The sequence below is a fragment of the Physella acuta genome, unplaced genomic scaffold (genome assembly GCF_028476545.2).
Source record: "Physella acuta isolate Inbredline_101_S28 unplaced genomic scaffold, ASM2847654v3 ptg001718l, whole genome shotgun sequence".
NCBI lineage: Eukaryota > Metazoa > Mollusca > Gastropoda > Physidae > Physella > Physella acuta.
In genome coordinates, this window is record NW_026733230.1 from 118,572 (window position 1) to 135,553 (window position 16,982).

General features: G+C 37.8%; 1 protein-coding gene across 4 annotated transcripts; it reads left to right on the forward strand.

The window, feature by feature from the left end:
- Positions 1–1,158: 1,158 nt before the first annotated feature.
- Positions 1,159–16,975, forward strand: LOC131930102 (phosphatidylcholine transfer protein). Of its 4 annotated transcripts, none has more exons than XR_009384083.1 (7): positions 1,159–1,546; positions 2,761–2,878; positions 3,004–3,100; positions 7,896–8,074; positions 14,964–15,031; positions 15,217–15,365; positions 15,488–16,975. XR_009384083.1 is itself a non-coding variant. In XM_059286461.1 (6 exons), exons 1-6 carry the CDS (start codon positions 1,409–1,411, stop codon positions 15,301–15,303), a joined length of 687 nt encoding a protein of 228 aa, XP_059142444.1. In that variant the 5' UTR covers positions 1,159–1,408; the 3' UTR covers positions 15,304–15,495. The 4 variants fall into 4 exon arrangements, 2 of the variants coding, with proteins under 2 accessions (XP_059142444.1, XP_059142446.1); XR_009384084.1 differs by having other exon boundaries at positions 15,534–16,975; XM_059286461.1 differs by having other exon boundaries at positions 15,217–15,495.
- Positions 16,976–16,982: the final 7 nt, after the last annotated feature.

Below are 16,982 nucleotides of genomic sequence, written 5' to 3' on the forward strand. Positions count from 1 at the left end.
AATAAAGTCTAGTGCAGGGTAAAATTAAAATTACGAAATAGCGTCGGTTATTATTCCAGAATTGTACAGCAGTAAAAAAAACACAACAGTATAACCATGGCGTAGTCTGTCGAGCCGTTCCGGAAACCACCGGAAATACGGTAAACAAATAATTTATTTGCCGTTTTTAATACATAATGTTTAAAAATGTGTAATGTGAAAGGATTAATTTTACTTAGTACTCTTACTACTTTTAACTTTAGTACTCAATTTAGTAGGCCTAAATCTAAACGTCTTATTTTCTAGATCTAGATCTCTATATCTAGACATCTAGATCTAGTTGTCGCAAATCTTCTGCATTTTTTTTTCTTCTGTGTTTCTTAAAAAACATTAATTACTCCACTCGACTTTATAATTAATTTATTAATTTTATTAATTTAGATTTACTAGGCCTAATTGTTGCTAATTTTCTGTCAGTCAAACTTTAGGTAATCCCTTAGTTTAGCGTCGGAAATTATCGGGTAATGTTTGTTGAGTTTCGGTAACTAGAGTTACGGTAAACCATGGTTTATTTGACCATTGAAATATAAATAAATTGAAAGTCGATTGTAGTAAATTAATGTTTTAATTTTTTAAGTTTAATCGACTAAAGGAAACAAGAATAAATATAATAGTAGATTTAAATTAGTAGATCTAAAAATTTAAAAAAAAAACATATATTAATATAAATATAAATAATGAAGTCAAATGTAATAATTTAATGTTTTTGGCTTGCAGCGGATTTGCGACCATTAATTAATTAGATCTAGATCTAGCTAGATATCTAGCTGCTAGACCAAGTAAAAAAATCTAGATTACGAAAATAGTAAAAATGATTACAAAATGTAAAAATGATTACAAAAATAAATCTATCCAAAATTTAAACATTCTGTATAAAAATAAAAGATGACGCCAAATAAAGTATGGTTTACAGTACTTCCGGTGAATTCCGGAAGTGTGTGACAGACTTTGGCATTGTTTTACTGTTTTTTACTGCTATACGATTCCGGAATAATAACCGACGCTAAACTAAGGGATTACCAAACTTTAAATTTATAAATTAAGTTAAAACATTAATTTAATGCACTTGACTTTATTTTTATTTCAACGGTCAAATAAACTATGATTTACAGTAACGAATGTTCAATGTTACCGAAACTTAACAAACATTACCCAATAATTTCCGATGCTAGATTCCATATCCGTGATTTAACCATAACTTGGTAGAAATATTATTTATTTTCAGATACAGAATCAATATCTACAATAGGCCCTAGATTCTAGATCTAGATCTAGATCTAAGTTAAAGAAGATTCCATTCAACCGTTGCCAAGAAGGGTGCAATTTGTTTACAAACAACACTCAGCACAGACCACTGAGTCAAGTTGTGATGGCAACAGAATTGTGTGGATTATTCCCAGATGACGATTTTAACCGAGCAATAGATGAGCTCGATAAACCTGATGTGGATGGTTGGGAATTTTTTGTAGAATCTCATGGAGTGACTATTTATCGTCTTTTCAATGAGGTAATATAGTCAGTATATTAGTATATAGTATATATATAGGCCTAATAGGCTAATACTAATGTAATGTAAACCAAAGTTTCATAGCATTTGGATGAACTGTGTCAGACCGCATTCGACTTTAATTTTTTGTATGCTGTTATAGAGAAAAATCGCACCCTTCTGGGGCGCTGGTCTTGTGAAATTAAAAACGATTTTTTTTTGTAGAAACCTCCCCTGGAGTATTCTCAACAACTTTTCTTAAGTTTCATGGCGATCAGATGAAAGGTGTAGTAATGCATAAAAGACAGACAAACACACATACATTGCTTTTTATATTTATAGATAGATTTAGTACTCTTGCCTGAATTGTTATTTGTGTTCACTGAGATCTAGATTATGAAGACAGTGTTAGTGTAAAAGAAACTTAAAACTAAGTAAAAACCATTGTTCACAAGTTTCGGTATTTCTTATCATATCTAGTGGCTCAAACTGCATTTGATTTATTCACCTATTATACATTTTTCTTTTTTATAATTAGTATTTCTAATTAGGTCTACGCCCCCCTTGATACTTTGCTCACATTTGCATGGCTAGCTTATATTGTACCTTCAGCCCATATTTCCACAATTATTGTGTGATTGAAAAAATAACTGTTACACCCTTAGAGCTCTCCCATAAATGATGTTATGATTTTTTTAATGATTTCCCCTCCTAACCATCACATGTTACAAAAAGTCAGCCGCCCCCCCCCCCCCCCTCCCAATCACGTCAAACCTCAGCTTACAAATCACCTCAAACTTACAGCTTAATTTATTTTTAAAATATCGATTGCTTTAAAAATATTGACCAAGCTTAACCAACAGAGTATATTAAAAATTTCTATTGCAATAAAAAACAAAAGAGCTTTCTAAGATATGAAATAACAGCTAAAATTCAGTTTCTTGCGTTACTTTTTCAAAGTATGACACCACACTATTTGAATTGCCTCTCCCTCTCATCAAAAAAAAAAAAAAAACCTCCCCTCCACCATAGGATGTGATGTCATTTATTGACTCACCCTTACTGAAGAAGAGGTCTCATAATACAGCCTCTGTATTGGCCTATAATCATTCCAATCTTTTGTTTGCTTCGTAATGTATTAAAAAGATATTATCTGGTTATTCTAATTTACCAAGATTTTAAAAATATTTTGACCAAACTGTTGATTTAAAAGTTTTTACATTTAAAAACTTCAGGGTTCTGGATTGTATGAGTATAAAATCTATGGAGAGTTGGATGATGTTACACCAGATATTTGTGCTCAAGTTTACATGGATTTGGATTATCGAAAAATGTGGGATAGTTATGCAAAAGGTTTCTATTATTTTTATCTTGTTTAATTAAAACAATTTTTTATTGGAAATATTTTTGAAGTAAGAGTTTTCTGTGTAATAATAGGTACTTACTTTGACATAACTAATCCAAGTTTTTATTTAAAGTTCTTGAAGTAAGGAAGTGTAAAGAAGGAAACCTAGTATACTGGGAGGTCAACTACCCATTCCCTTTATGGAATCGTGATGTATCCTTTTTAAACAAGTGACTAGTTCTTTATTTAACATCAGTAAAGTAATATGATACAAAAAAGGTTAAGTATAAAACAATTTCTGCCAGCATCCTCCTATTTCCCACCCCAGGGTTAATAAGAGCTAGTCTACCATCACAAGATAGATGGGGGAAGTACACTAATGGTCTACCATCACAAGATAGATGGGGGAAGTACACTAATGGTCTACCATCACAAGATAGATGGGGGAAGTACACTAATGGTCTACCATCACAAGATAGATGGGGGAAGTACACTAATGGTCTACCATCACAAGATAGATGGGGGAAGTACACTAATGGTCTACCATCACAAGATAGATGGGGGAAGTACACTACTGGTCTACCATCACAAGATAGATGGGGGAAGTACACTACTTGTCTACCATCACAAGATAGATGGGGAAGTACACTACTGGTCTACCATCACAAGATAGATGGGGGAAGTACACTAATGGTCTACCATCACAAGATAGATGGGGGAAGTACACTACTGTCATGAACTAACTTGGAATATGGAGTGGCTAAGAGAAATGTAATCAGTTTGATGAACAGAGTACTAGAAGTACAATGGAAGCCTACAGTGCTTCGAGGGTCACAAACTGTACTATTGTGGATTGGATGACAGATATAAACAAACAGTTGGATGTTTCATCCACAAAAACTTTGAAATGCATCAGAACTGCCACTCACTAGAAATCAGATTCATAACCATTTTCTTGAGGGTTTCATTCAAAACATACCTCAACATCAGACAAAATAGAAGACTTGGATCAAATTAAAATTGAAGATTTATACGAGCATTTTGAGTTGGTCAGAAAGTATTGGAAATATTGTGTCGGCAGGGAGTGTGGGAACTATTGTGTTGGCCTACTAGAAAAATTGAACAAGTCAATAGCTAACACTCAAGGATAACACAAGAAGAAGTATGAACTATAACCCCCCCCCCCCCCCCCCCAAGGGAACAATAGCTAGAGTGCTTTTATATCACACACATCCCGGAACACCAAATCAAGTGTGCTTACATCGAGGTAATAGGGCACTCCAGGTCCCAACATCTGTACAAGACTGAACTTCCTAGGTCCCAACATCTGTACAAGACTGAACTTCCTAGGTCCCAACATCTGTACAAGACTGAACTTCCCAGGTCCCAACATCTGTACAAGACTGAACTTCCCAGGTCCCAACATCTGTACAAGACTGAACTTCCTAGGTCCCAACATCTGTACAAGACTGAACTTCCTAGGTCCCAACATCTGTACAAGACTGAACTTCCCAGGTCCCAACATCTGTACAAGACTGAACTTCCTAGGTCCCAACATCTGTACAAGACAGTACTTCCTAGGTCCAACATCTGTACAAGACTGAACTTCCTAGGTCCAACATCTGTACAAGACTGAACTTCCCAGGTCCCAACATCTGTACAAGACTGAACTTCCTAGGTCCAACATCTGTACAAGACTGAACTTCCCAGGTCCCAACATCTGTACAAGACTGAACTTCCCAGGTCCCGACATCTGTACAAGACTGAACTTCCTAGGTCCCAACATCTGTACAAGACTGAACTTCCTAGGTCCCAACATCTGTACAAGACTGAATGTCCCAGGTCCCAACATCTGTACAAGACTGAACTTCCTAGGTCCCAACATCTGTACAAGACTGAATGTCCCAGGTCCCAACATCTGTACAAGACTGAACTTCCCAGGTCCCAACATCTGTACAAGACTGAACTTCCTAGGTCCCAACATCTGTACAAGACTGAACTTCCTAGGTCCAACATCTGTACAAGACTGAACTTCCTAGGTCCCAACATCTGTACAAGACTGAACTTCCTAGGTCCAACATCTGTACAAGACTGAACTTCCTAGGTCCAACATCTGTACAAGACTGAACTTCCCAGGTCCCAACATCTGTACAAGACTGAACTTCCCAGGTCCCAACATCTGTACAAGACTGAACTTCCAAGGTCCAACATCTGTACAAGACTGAATGTCCCAGGTCCCAACATCTGTACAAGACTGAACTTCCTAGGTCCCAACATCTGTACAAGAATGAACTTCCTAGGTCCAACATCTGTACAAGACTGAACTTCCTAGGTCCAACATCTGTACAAGACTGAATGTCCCAGGTCCCAACATCTGTACAAGACTGAACTTCCTAGGTCCCAACATCTGTACAAGACTGAACTTCCTAGGTCCCAACATCTGTACAAGAATGAACTTCCTAGGTCCAACATCTGTACAAGACTGAACTTCCTAGGTCCAACATCTGTACAAGACTGAACTTCCCAGGTCCCAACATCTGTACAAGACTGAACTTCCCAGGTCCCAACATCTGTACAAGACTGAACTTCCTAGGTCCCAACATCTGTACAAGACTGAACTTCCCAGGTCCCAACATCTGTACAAGACTGAACTTCCTAGGTCCAACATCTGTACAAGACTGAACTTCCTAGGTCCCAACATCTGTACAAGACTGAACTTCCTAGGTCCCAACATCTGTACAAGACTGAACTTCCTAGGTCCCAACATCTGTACAAGACTGAACTTCCCAGGTCCCAACATCTGTACAAGACTGAACTTCCCAGGTCCCAACATCTGTACAAGACTGAACTTCCCAGGTCCCAACATCTGTACAAGACTGAACTTCCTAGGTCCCAACATCTGTACAAGACTGAACTTCCCAGGTCCCAACATCTGTACAAGACTGAACTTCCCAGGTCCCAACATCTGTACAAGACTGAATGTCCCAGGTCCCAACATCTGTACAAGACTGAACTTCCTAGGTCCAACATCTGTACAAGACTGAACTTCCAAGGTCCAACATCTGTACAAGACTGAACTTCCCAGGTCCCAACATCTGTACAAGACTGAACTTCCCAGGTCCCAACATCTGTACAAGACTGAACTTCCTAGGTCCCAACATCTGTACAAGACTGAACTTCCTAGGTCCCAACATCTGTACAAGACTGAACGTCCCAGGTCCCAACATCTGTACAAGACTGAACTTCCCAGGTCCCAACATCTGTACAAGACTGAACTTCCCAGGTCCCAACATCTGTACAAGACTGAACTTCCTAGGTCCCAACATCTGTACAAGACTGAACTTCCTAGGTCCCAACATCTGTACAAGACTGAACTTCCCAGACATCTGTACAAGACTGAACTTCCTAGGTCCCAACATCTGTACAAGACTGAACTTCCTAGGTCCCAACATCTGTACAAGACTGAACTTCCTAGGTCCAACATCTGTACAAGACTGAACTTCCCAGGTCCCAACATCTGTACAAGACTGAACTTCCTAGGTCCAACATCTGTACAAGACTGAACTTCCCAGGTCCCAACATCTGTACAAGACTGAACTTCCCAGGTCCCAACATCTGTACAAGACTGAACTTCCCAGGTCCCAACATCTGTACAAGACTGAACTTCCCAGGTCCCAACATCTGTACAAGACTGAACTTCCCAGGTCCCAACATCTGTACAAGACTGAACTTCCCAGACATCTGTACAAGACTGAACTTCCTAGGTCCAACATCTGTACAAGACTGAACTTCCCAGGTCCCAACATCTGTACAAGACTGAACTTCCTAGGTCCCAACATCTGTACAAGACTGAACTTCCTAGGTCCAACATCTGTACAAGACTGAACTTCCCAGGTCCCAACATCTGTACAAGACTGAACTTCCTAGGTCCCAACATCTGTACAAGACTGAACTTCCCAGGTCCCAACATCTGTACAAGACTGAACTTCCCAGACATCTGTACAAGACTGAATGTCCCAGGTCCCAACATCTGTACAAGACTGAACTTCCTAGGTCCCAACATCTGTACAAGACTGAACTTCCTAGGTCCCAACATCTGTACAAGACTGAACTTCCCAGACATCTGTACAAGACTGAACTTCCTAGGTCCCAACATCTGTACAAGACTGAACTTCCCAGGTCCCAACATCTGTACAAGACTGAACTTCCCAGGTCCCAACATCTGTACAAGACTGAACTTCCTAGGTCCCAACATCTGTACAAGACTGAACTTCCCAGACATCTGTACAAGACTGAACTTCCCAGGTCCCAACATCTGTACAAGACTGAACTTCCTAGGTCCCAACATCTGTACAAGACTGAACTTACTAGGTCCAACATCTGTACAAGACTGAACTTCCCAGGTCCCAACATCTGTACAAGACTGAACTTCCTAGGTCCCAACATCTGTACAAGACTGAACTTCCCAGGTCCAACATCTGTACAAGACTGAACTTCCTAGGTCCAACATCTGTACAAGACTGAACTTCCCAGGTCTACTAAATGTCCCAGATGAAATACTAAATGTCCCAGATGAAATACTAAATGTCCCAGATGAAATACTAAATGTCCCAGATGAAATACTAAATGTCCCAGATGAAATACTAAATGTCCCAGATGAAATACTAAATGTCCCAGATGAAATACTAAATGTCCCAGCTGAAATACTAAATGTCCCAGATGAAATACTAAATGTCCCAGATGAAATACTAAATGTCCCAGATGAAATACTAAATGTCCCAGCTGAAATACTAAATGTCCCAGATGAAATACTAAATGTCCCAGATGAAATACTAAATGTCTAACACAGTCAGTAACTGGAAGAGAGATCTGGGTCACTGCCTGCCTGTCACTCCAGGACAGGTAGAAAGATCTAGTTAAACGTTATTCTTTGTAGGAATTCATTTTGAATATTATTTTCAAAGAATTATAAAATATATTTAACCAACTAGAAAATTGTTTGAAGACTTTATAATCTTGAACTAGCAACCAGTACCTATATGGAAGGGAATTGAGAGAACTGGATAAAGATGGCAAGAAAGTTTGGATTGTTCTAGCCAAATCCATTCAATCTCCTGATGTAGCAGAGAAAAGTGGAGTTGTAAGGGTCAAAGATTATTTGCAAAGTGCAGCCTTGTGTACAAATGGCAGTTCAGGGACTAAAGGTAATTACCTAGCTCTGGTCTGCACCATTTAATTAATTGGCTTTGGTCTGCACCATTTAATTAATTGGTTTTGGTCTGCATCATTTAATTAATTGGTTTTGGTCTGCACCATTTAATTAATTGGTTTTGGTCTGCATCATTTAATTAATTGGTTTTGGTCTGCATCATTTAATTAATTGGTTTTGGTCTGCACCATTTAATTAATTGGCTTTGGTCTGCACCATTTAATTAATTGGCTTTGGTCTGCACCATTTAATTAATTGGCTTTGGTCTGCACCATGTAATTAATTGGTTTTGGTCTGCACCATTTAATTAATTGGCTTTGGTCTGTACCATTTAATTAATTGGCTCTGGTCTGTACCATTTAATTAATTGGCTTTGGTCTGCATCATTTAATTAATTGGTTTTGGTCTGCACCATTTAATTAATTGGTTTTGGTCTGCACCATTCAATTAATTGGCTCTGGTCTGCACCATTTAATTAATTGGTTTTGGTCTGCACCATTTAATTAATTGGCTTTGGTCTGCATCATTTAATTAATTGGTTTTGGTCTGCACCATTTAATTAATTGGTTTTGGTCTGCACCATTTCATTAATTGGCTCTGGTCTGCACCATTTAATTAATTGGCTTTGGTCTGCACCATTTAATTAATTGGCTTTGGTCTGCACCATTTAGTTGGCTTTGGTCTGCACCATTTAATTAATTGGCTCTGGTCTGCACCATTTAATTAATTGGCTTTGGTCTGCACCATTTAATTAATTGGTTTTGGTCTGCACCATTTCATTAATTGGCTCTGGTCTGCACCATTTAATTAATTGGTTTTGGTCTGCACCATTTAATTAATTGGTTTTGGTCTGCACCATTTCATTAATTGGCTCTGGTCTGCACCATTTAATTAATTGGCTTTGGTCTGCACCATTTAATTAATTGGCTTTGGTCTGCACCATTTAGTTGGCTTTGGTCTGCACCATTTAATTAATTGGCTCTGGTCTGCACCATTTAATTAATTGGCTTTGGTCTGCACCATTTAGTTGGCTTTGGTCTGCACCATTTAATTAATTGGCTCTGGTCTGCACCATTTAATTAATTGGCTTTGGTCTGCACCATTTAATTGGCTTTGGTCTGCACCATTTAGTTGGCTTTGGTCTGCACCATTTAATTAATTGGCTCTGGTCTGCACCATTTAGTTGGCTTTGGTCTGCACCATTTAATTAATTGGCTCTGGTCTGCACCATTTAGTTGGCTTTGGTCTGCACCATTTAATTAATTGGCTCTGGTCTGCACCATTTAGTTGGCTTTGGTCTGCACCATTTAATTAATTGGCTTTGGTCTGCACCAATTAATTGGCTTTGGTCTGCACTATTTAATTAATTGGCTTTGGTCTGCACCACATAATTCGCTTTGGTCTGCACCATTTAATCTATTGGCTTTGGTCTGCACCATTTAATTAATTGGCTTTGGTCTGCACCATTTAATTAATTGGCTTTGGTCTGCACCATTTAATTAATTGGCTTTGGTCTGCACCATTTAATTAATTGGCTTTGGTCTGCACTATTTAATTAATTGGCTTTGGTCTGCACCATTTAATTAATTGGCTTTGGTCTGCACCAATTAACTGGCTTTGGTCTGCACCATTTAATTAATTGGCTTTGGTCTGCACCATTTAATTAATTGGCTTTGGTCTGCACCATTTAATTAATTGGCTTTGGTCTGCACTATTTAATTAATTGGCTTTGGTCTGCACCATTTAATTAATTGGCTTTGGTCTGCACTATTTAATTAATTGGCTTTGGTCTGCACCAATTAATTGGCTTTGGTCTGCACCATTTAATTAATTGGCTTTGGTCTGCACCATTTAATTAATTGGCTTTGGTCTGCACCATTTAATTGATTGGCTTTGGTCTGCACCAATTAATTGGCTTTGGTCTGCACCATTTAATTAATTGGCTTTGGTCTGCACCATTTAATTGGCTTTGGTCTGCACCATTTAATTGGCTTTGGTCTGCACCATTTAATTGGCTTTGGTCTGCACCATTTAATTAATTGGCTTTGGTCTGCACCATTTAATTAATTGGCTCTGGTCTGCACTATTTAATTAATTGGCTTTGGTCTGCACCATTTAATTAATTGGCTTTGGTCTGCACCATTTAATTAATTGGCTTTGGTCTGCACCATTTAATTAATTGGCTTTGGTCTGCACCATTTAATTAATTGGCTTTGGTCTGCACCATTTAATTAATTGGCTTTGGTCTGCACCAATTAATTTGCTTTGGTCTGCACCATTTAATTAATTGGCTTTGGTCTGCACCATTTAATTAATTGGCTTTGGTCTGCACCATTTAATTAATTGGCTCTGGTCTGCACCATTTAGTTGGCTTTGGTCTGCACCATTTAATTAATTGGCTCTGGTCTGCACCATTTAGTTGGCTTTGGTCTGCACCATTTAATTAATTGGCTCTGGTCTGCACCATTTAGTTGGCTTTGGTCTGCACCATTTAATTAATTGGCTTTGGTCTGCACCAATTAATTGGCTTTGGTCTGCACTATTTAATTAATTGGCTTTGGTCTGCACCACATAATTCGCTTTGGTCTGCACCATTTAATCTATTGGCTTTGGTCTGCACCATTTAATTAATTGGCTTTGGTCTGCACCATTTAATTAATTGGCTTTGGTCTGCACTATTTAATTAATTGGCTTTGGTCTGCACCATTTAATTAATTGGCTTTGGTCTGCACCAATTAACTGGCTTTGGTCTGCACCATTTAATTAATTGGCTTTGGTCTGCACCATTTAATTAATTGGCTTTGGTCTGCACCATTTAATTAATTGGCTTTGGTCTGCACTATTTAATTAATTGGCTTTGGTCTGCACCATTTAATTAATTGGCTTTGGTCTGCACTATTTAATTAATTGGCTTTGGTCTGCACCAATTAATTGGCTTTGGTCTGCACCATTTCATTAATTGGCTTTGGTCTGCACCATTTAATTAATTGGCTTTGGTCTGCACCATTTAATTGATTGGCTTTGGTCTGCACCAATTAATTGGCTTTGGTCTGCACCATTTAATTAATTGGCTTTGGTCTGCACCATTTAATTGGCTTTGGTCTGCACCATTTAATTGGCTTTGGTCTGCACCATTTAATTGGCTTTGGTCTGCACCATTTAATTAATTGGCTTTGGTCTGCACCATTTAATTAATTGGCTCTGGTCTGCACTATTTAATTAATTGGCTTTGGTCTGCACCATTTAATTAATTGGCTTTGGTCTGCACCATTTAATTAATTGGCTTTGGTCTGCACCATTTAATTAATTGGCTTTGGTCTGCACCATTTAATTAATTGGCTTTGGTCTGCACCATTTAATTAATTGGCTTTGGTCTGCACCAATTAATTTGCTTTGGTCTGCACCATTTAATTAATTGGCTTTGGTCTGCACCATTTAATTAATTGGCTTTGGTCTGCACCATTTAATTAATTGGCTCTGGTCTGCACCATTTAGTTGGCTTTGGTCTGCACCATTTAATTAATTGGCTCTGGTCTGCACCATTTAGTTGGCTTTGGTCTGCACCATTTAATTAATTGGCTCTGGTCTGCACCATTTAGTTGGCTTTGGTCTGCACCATTTAATTAATTGGCTTTGGTCTGCACCAATTAATTGGCTTTGGTCTGCACTATTTAATTAATTGGCTTTGGTCTGCACCACATAATTCGCTTTGGTCTGCACCATTTAATCTATTGGCTTTGGTCTGCACCATTTAATTAATTGGCTTTGGTCTGCACCATTTAATTAATTGGCTTTGGTCTGCACCATTTAATTAATTGGCTTTGGTCTGCACCATTTAATTAATTGGCTTTGGTCTGCACTATTTAATTAATTGGCTTTGGTCTGCACCATTTAATTAATTGGCTTTGGTCTGCACCAATTAACTGGCTTTGGTCTGCACCATTTAATTAATTGGCTTTGGTCTGCACCATTTAATTAATTGGCTTTGGTCTGCACCATTTAATTAATTGGCTTTGGTCTGCACTATTTAATTAATTGGCTTTGGTCTGCACCATTTAATTAATTGGCTTTGGTCTGCACTATTTAATTAATTGGCTTTGGTCTGCACCAATTAATTGGCTTTGGTCTGCACCATTTAATTAATTGGCTTTGGTCTGCACCATTTAATTAATTGGCTTTGGTCTGCACCATTTAATTGATTGGCTTTGGTCTGCACCAATTAATTGGCTTTGGTCTGCACCATTTAATTAATTGGCTTTGGTCTGCACCATTTAATTGGCTTTGGTCTGCACCATTTAATTGGCTTTGGTCTGCACCATTTAATTGGCTTTGGTCTGCACCATTTAATTAATTGGCTTTGGTCTGCACCATTTAATTAATTGGCTCTGGTCTGCACTATTTAATTAATTGGCTTTGGTCTGCACCATTTAATTAATTGGCTTTGGTCTGCACCATTTAATTAATTGGCTTTGGTCTGCACCATTTAATTAATTGGCTTTGGTCTGCACCATTTAATTAATTGGCTTTGGTCTGCACCATTTAATTAATTGGCTTTGGTCTGCACCAATTAATTTGCTTTGGTCTGCACCATTTAATTAATTGGCTTTGGTCTGCACCATTTAATTAATTGGCTTTGGTCTGCACCATTTAATTAATTGGCTTTGGTCTGCACCATTTAATTGGCTTTGGTCTGCACCATTTAATTGGCTTTGGTCTGCACCATTTAATTGGCTTTGGTCTGCACCATTTAATTGGCTTTGGTCTGCACCATTTAATTAATTGGCTTTGGTCTGCACCATTTAATTAATTGGCTCTGGTCTGCACCATTTAATTAATTGGCTTTGGTCTGCACCATTTAATTAATTGGCTTTGGTCTGCACCAATTAATTGGCTTTGGTCTGCACCATTTAATTAATTGGCTTTGGTCTGCACCATTTAATTAATTGGCTTTGGTCTGCACCAATTAATTGGCTTTGGTCTGCACCATTTAATTAATTGGCTTTGGTCTGCACCATTTAATTAATTGGCTTTGGTCTGCACCATTTAATTAATTGGCTTTGGTCTACACTATTTAATTAATTGGCTTTGGTCTGCATCAATTAATTGGCTTTGGTCTGCACCAATTAATTGGCTTTGGTCTGCACCATTTAATTAATTGGCTTTGGTCTGCACCATTTAATTAATTGGCTTTGGTCTGCACCATTTAATTAATTGGCTCTGGTCTGCACCATTTAATTAATTGGCTTTGGTCTGCACCATTTAATTAATTGGCTTTGGTCTGCACCAATTAATTTGCTTTGGTCTGCACCATTTAATTAATTGGCTTTGGTCTGCACCATTTAATTAATTGGCTTTGGTCTGCACCATTTAATTAATTGGCTTTGGTCTGCACCATTTAATTAATTGGCTTTGGTCTGCACCATTTAGTTGGCTTTGGTCTGCACCATTTAATTAATTGGCTTTGGTCTGCACCAATTAATTTGCTTTGGTCTGCACCATTTAATTAATTGGCTTTGGTCTGCACCATTTAATTAATTGGCTTTGGTCTGCACCAATTAATTGGCTTTGGTCTGCACCATTTAATTAATTGGCTTTGGTCTGCACCATTTAATTAATTGGCTTTGGTCTGCACCATTTAATTAATTGGCTTTGGTCTACACTATTTAATTAATTGGCTTTGGTCTGCATCAATTAATTGGCTTTGGTCTGCACCAATTAATTGGCTTTGGTCTGCACCATTTAATTAATTGGCTTTGGTCTGCACCATTTAATTAATTGGCTTTGGTCTGCACCATTTAATTAATTGGCTCTGGTCTGCACCATTTAATTAATTGGCTTTGGTCTGCACCATTTAATTAATTGGCTTTGGTCTGCACCAATTAATTTGCTTTGGTCTGCACCATTTAATTAATTGGCTTTGGTCTGCACCATTTAATTAATTGGCTTTGGTCTGCACCATTTAATTAATTGGCTTTGGTCTGCACCATTTAATTAATTGGCTTTGGTCTGCACCATTTAGTTGGCTTTGGTCTGCACCATTTAATTAATTGGCTTTGGTCTGCACCAATTAATTTGCTTTGGTCTGCACCATTTAATTAATTGGCTTTGGTCTGCACCATTTAATTAATTGGCTTTGGTCTGCACCAATTAATTGGCTTTGGTCTGCACCATTTAGTTGGCTTTGGTCTGCACCATTTACTCAGTGAGTCTCAGTGAGATCACCACCTTGTCAGTGACATCACCGTCTTGTCAGTGAGATCACCGTCTTGTCAGTGAGATCACCGTCTTGTCAGTGAGATCACCACCTTGTCAGTGAGATCACCACCTTGTCAGTGAGATCACCACCTTGTCAGTGAGATCACCACCTTGTCAGTGAGATCACCGTCTTGTCAGTGACATAACCGTCTTGTCAGTGAGATCACCACCTTGTCAGTGAGATCACCACCTTGTCAGTGAGATCACCACCTTGTCAGTGAGATCACCACCTTGTCAGTGAGATCACCGTCTTGTCAGTGACATCACCGTCTTGTCAGTGAGATCACCACCTTGTCAGTGAGATCACCACCTTGTCAGTGAGATCACCACCTTGTCAGTGAGATCACCACCTTGTCAGTGAGATCACCACCTTGTCAGTGAGATCACCACCTTGTCAGTGAGATCACCACCTTGTCAGTGAGATCACCACCTTGTCAGTGAGATCACCGTCTTGTCAGTGACATCACCACCTTGTCAGTGACATCACCACCTTGTCAGTGAGATCACCACCTTGTCAGTGAGATCACCACCTTGTCAGTGAGATCACCACCTTGTCAGTAATATTACCTTTTCGTAATATTGCAGACATTTAGATGAAATAGTGTTAGTTTTCTAACATTTACTTTCAGCCTTTATGCGTTATTATGACAACCCGGAGGGTAATATTCCAACATGGTTGATCAACTGGGCAGCCAAGGTATTTCACCCTTAAATATTCTTATCTACCTTTCTGCTTACAGTTGTAAAATTGGTTTTTAAATATTTTAAAAGCTTACATCAGAACATGCTACCTCACATAACTTATAATTACCTAATAGCTGTATTTACTCTGTAGAATTACTGTACAACGTTATCCAGATTTGGTACCCCTATGTATTATAGACAGGTGTCCCCCAGTTTTTAACTATGATGCACGCAGCTTGTCGAGGATATCCAAAGTATCTGGAAGCCAACAGGAGAGCCACGTAACCATGACAACGTGTGAACCTATCCAAAGTATTTTAAGACCAGCAGGAGAGATCTTTGGATTAAATTTTTGCTGTAAATTTGATTAAATTATCATATAGAAATTTCAGTATTTTTTGCTGTAAATTTGATTAAATTATGTAGAAATTTCAGTAATTTTTGCTGTAAATTTGATTAAATTGTGCAGAAATTTCAGTATTTTTTGCTGTAAATTTGATTGAATTATCATGTAGAAATTTCAGTATTTTTTGCTGTAAATTTGATTGAATTATCATGCAGAAATTTCAGTATTTCATAGAACTGATACTGGTAGCACTTTGAACAATTATGATCAAGGAAATCCTCAGACATTTTTACAATTCAATCTTGAATTTAAGAATTTGTCACACATATTGTTTGTCAAAGGGAAGGTAATAATTAAAAGTCAACTGATTGGATGAAATAAGATTTGTAAATTAGAGGCAAAGTATAATTGTATTAGAAAAAAAAAATCTGTACTGCATATCATAGTAGACTCAACATGGCTAACCTTATGACAGTTTTTCTCTCATTGCCTAGTGTAAAGTGTGTGGGTTAATTTCTTTATGTTTTGTTCAATGATCTACTAAGGTAGCTGTGAGATTTAACGAATACAGAAAGCTAAGTCCATATGTGGAGCAAGACATATAGTAAGTTCATGTGTATATATAACATAAAGAATGTATTAAAATTAAAGGACACTACAATTCATCTTTAAAAATGCAACAGCTTATAAAAAAAAAAATGGTTTAAACTTCTGAATAACTATTGCCTCCATAAAAACTGGTTACATTCAAATATACCAAAGAATAAACATAAAAAATAGATCTTTATATTCTATACGATCAGGCACAAAAAATGTGGAGATATCCAAACCCTGCAATTAACTGAAATGTGGAAACACCCCATCCTGGAACAATTCCTTTAAGGCACAATGAATGAAAGGCAACCATTTTTAGCTGGGGCAGCAGGCCCTAAATGAGTGGTCAAACTCATTTTTAGCTGGGGCAGTAGGCCCTAAATGAGTGGTCAAACTTGCCCTAAATGAGTGGTCAAACTCATTTTTAGCTGGGGCAGCAAGCCCTAAATGAGTGGTCTAACTCGTTTTAGCTGGGGCAGTAGGCCCTAAAATGAGTGGTCAAACGAGGAAAAACCATTTGACTAGAGGTCAGGTACTGGCTTAATGGTGCTATCTATTTAGAATTGACATCAAACTATACAAATAATATTCTCACGTAACCAAAATCTACCTGAGATTAAAATGTATAAACATGTAAGACAAAAAACTTATTGACATCACTTATTGAAATCATGTAGTTGACCATTGGTTACATAAACATGTATCATAACAAGTTGAAATTATGTAGTTGACCATTGGTTTACATAAACATGTATCATAACAAGTTGAAATTATGTAGTTGAACATAGGTTACATAAACATGTATCATAACAAGTTGAAATTATGTAGTTGACCATAGGTTACATAAACATGTATCATAACAAGTTGAAATTATGTAGTTGACCATTGGTTACATAAATATGTAACTAATGACTAACTGAAACAAGGCAATAAAAAAAAGAATGACTTATTTTAGAATGAGTTTAAAAAATCTGATAATGGAATCTGGTTCAAATATTTGACCTTACACCAATTTGGGGGGGGG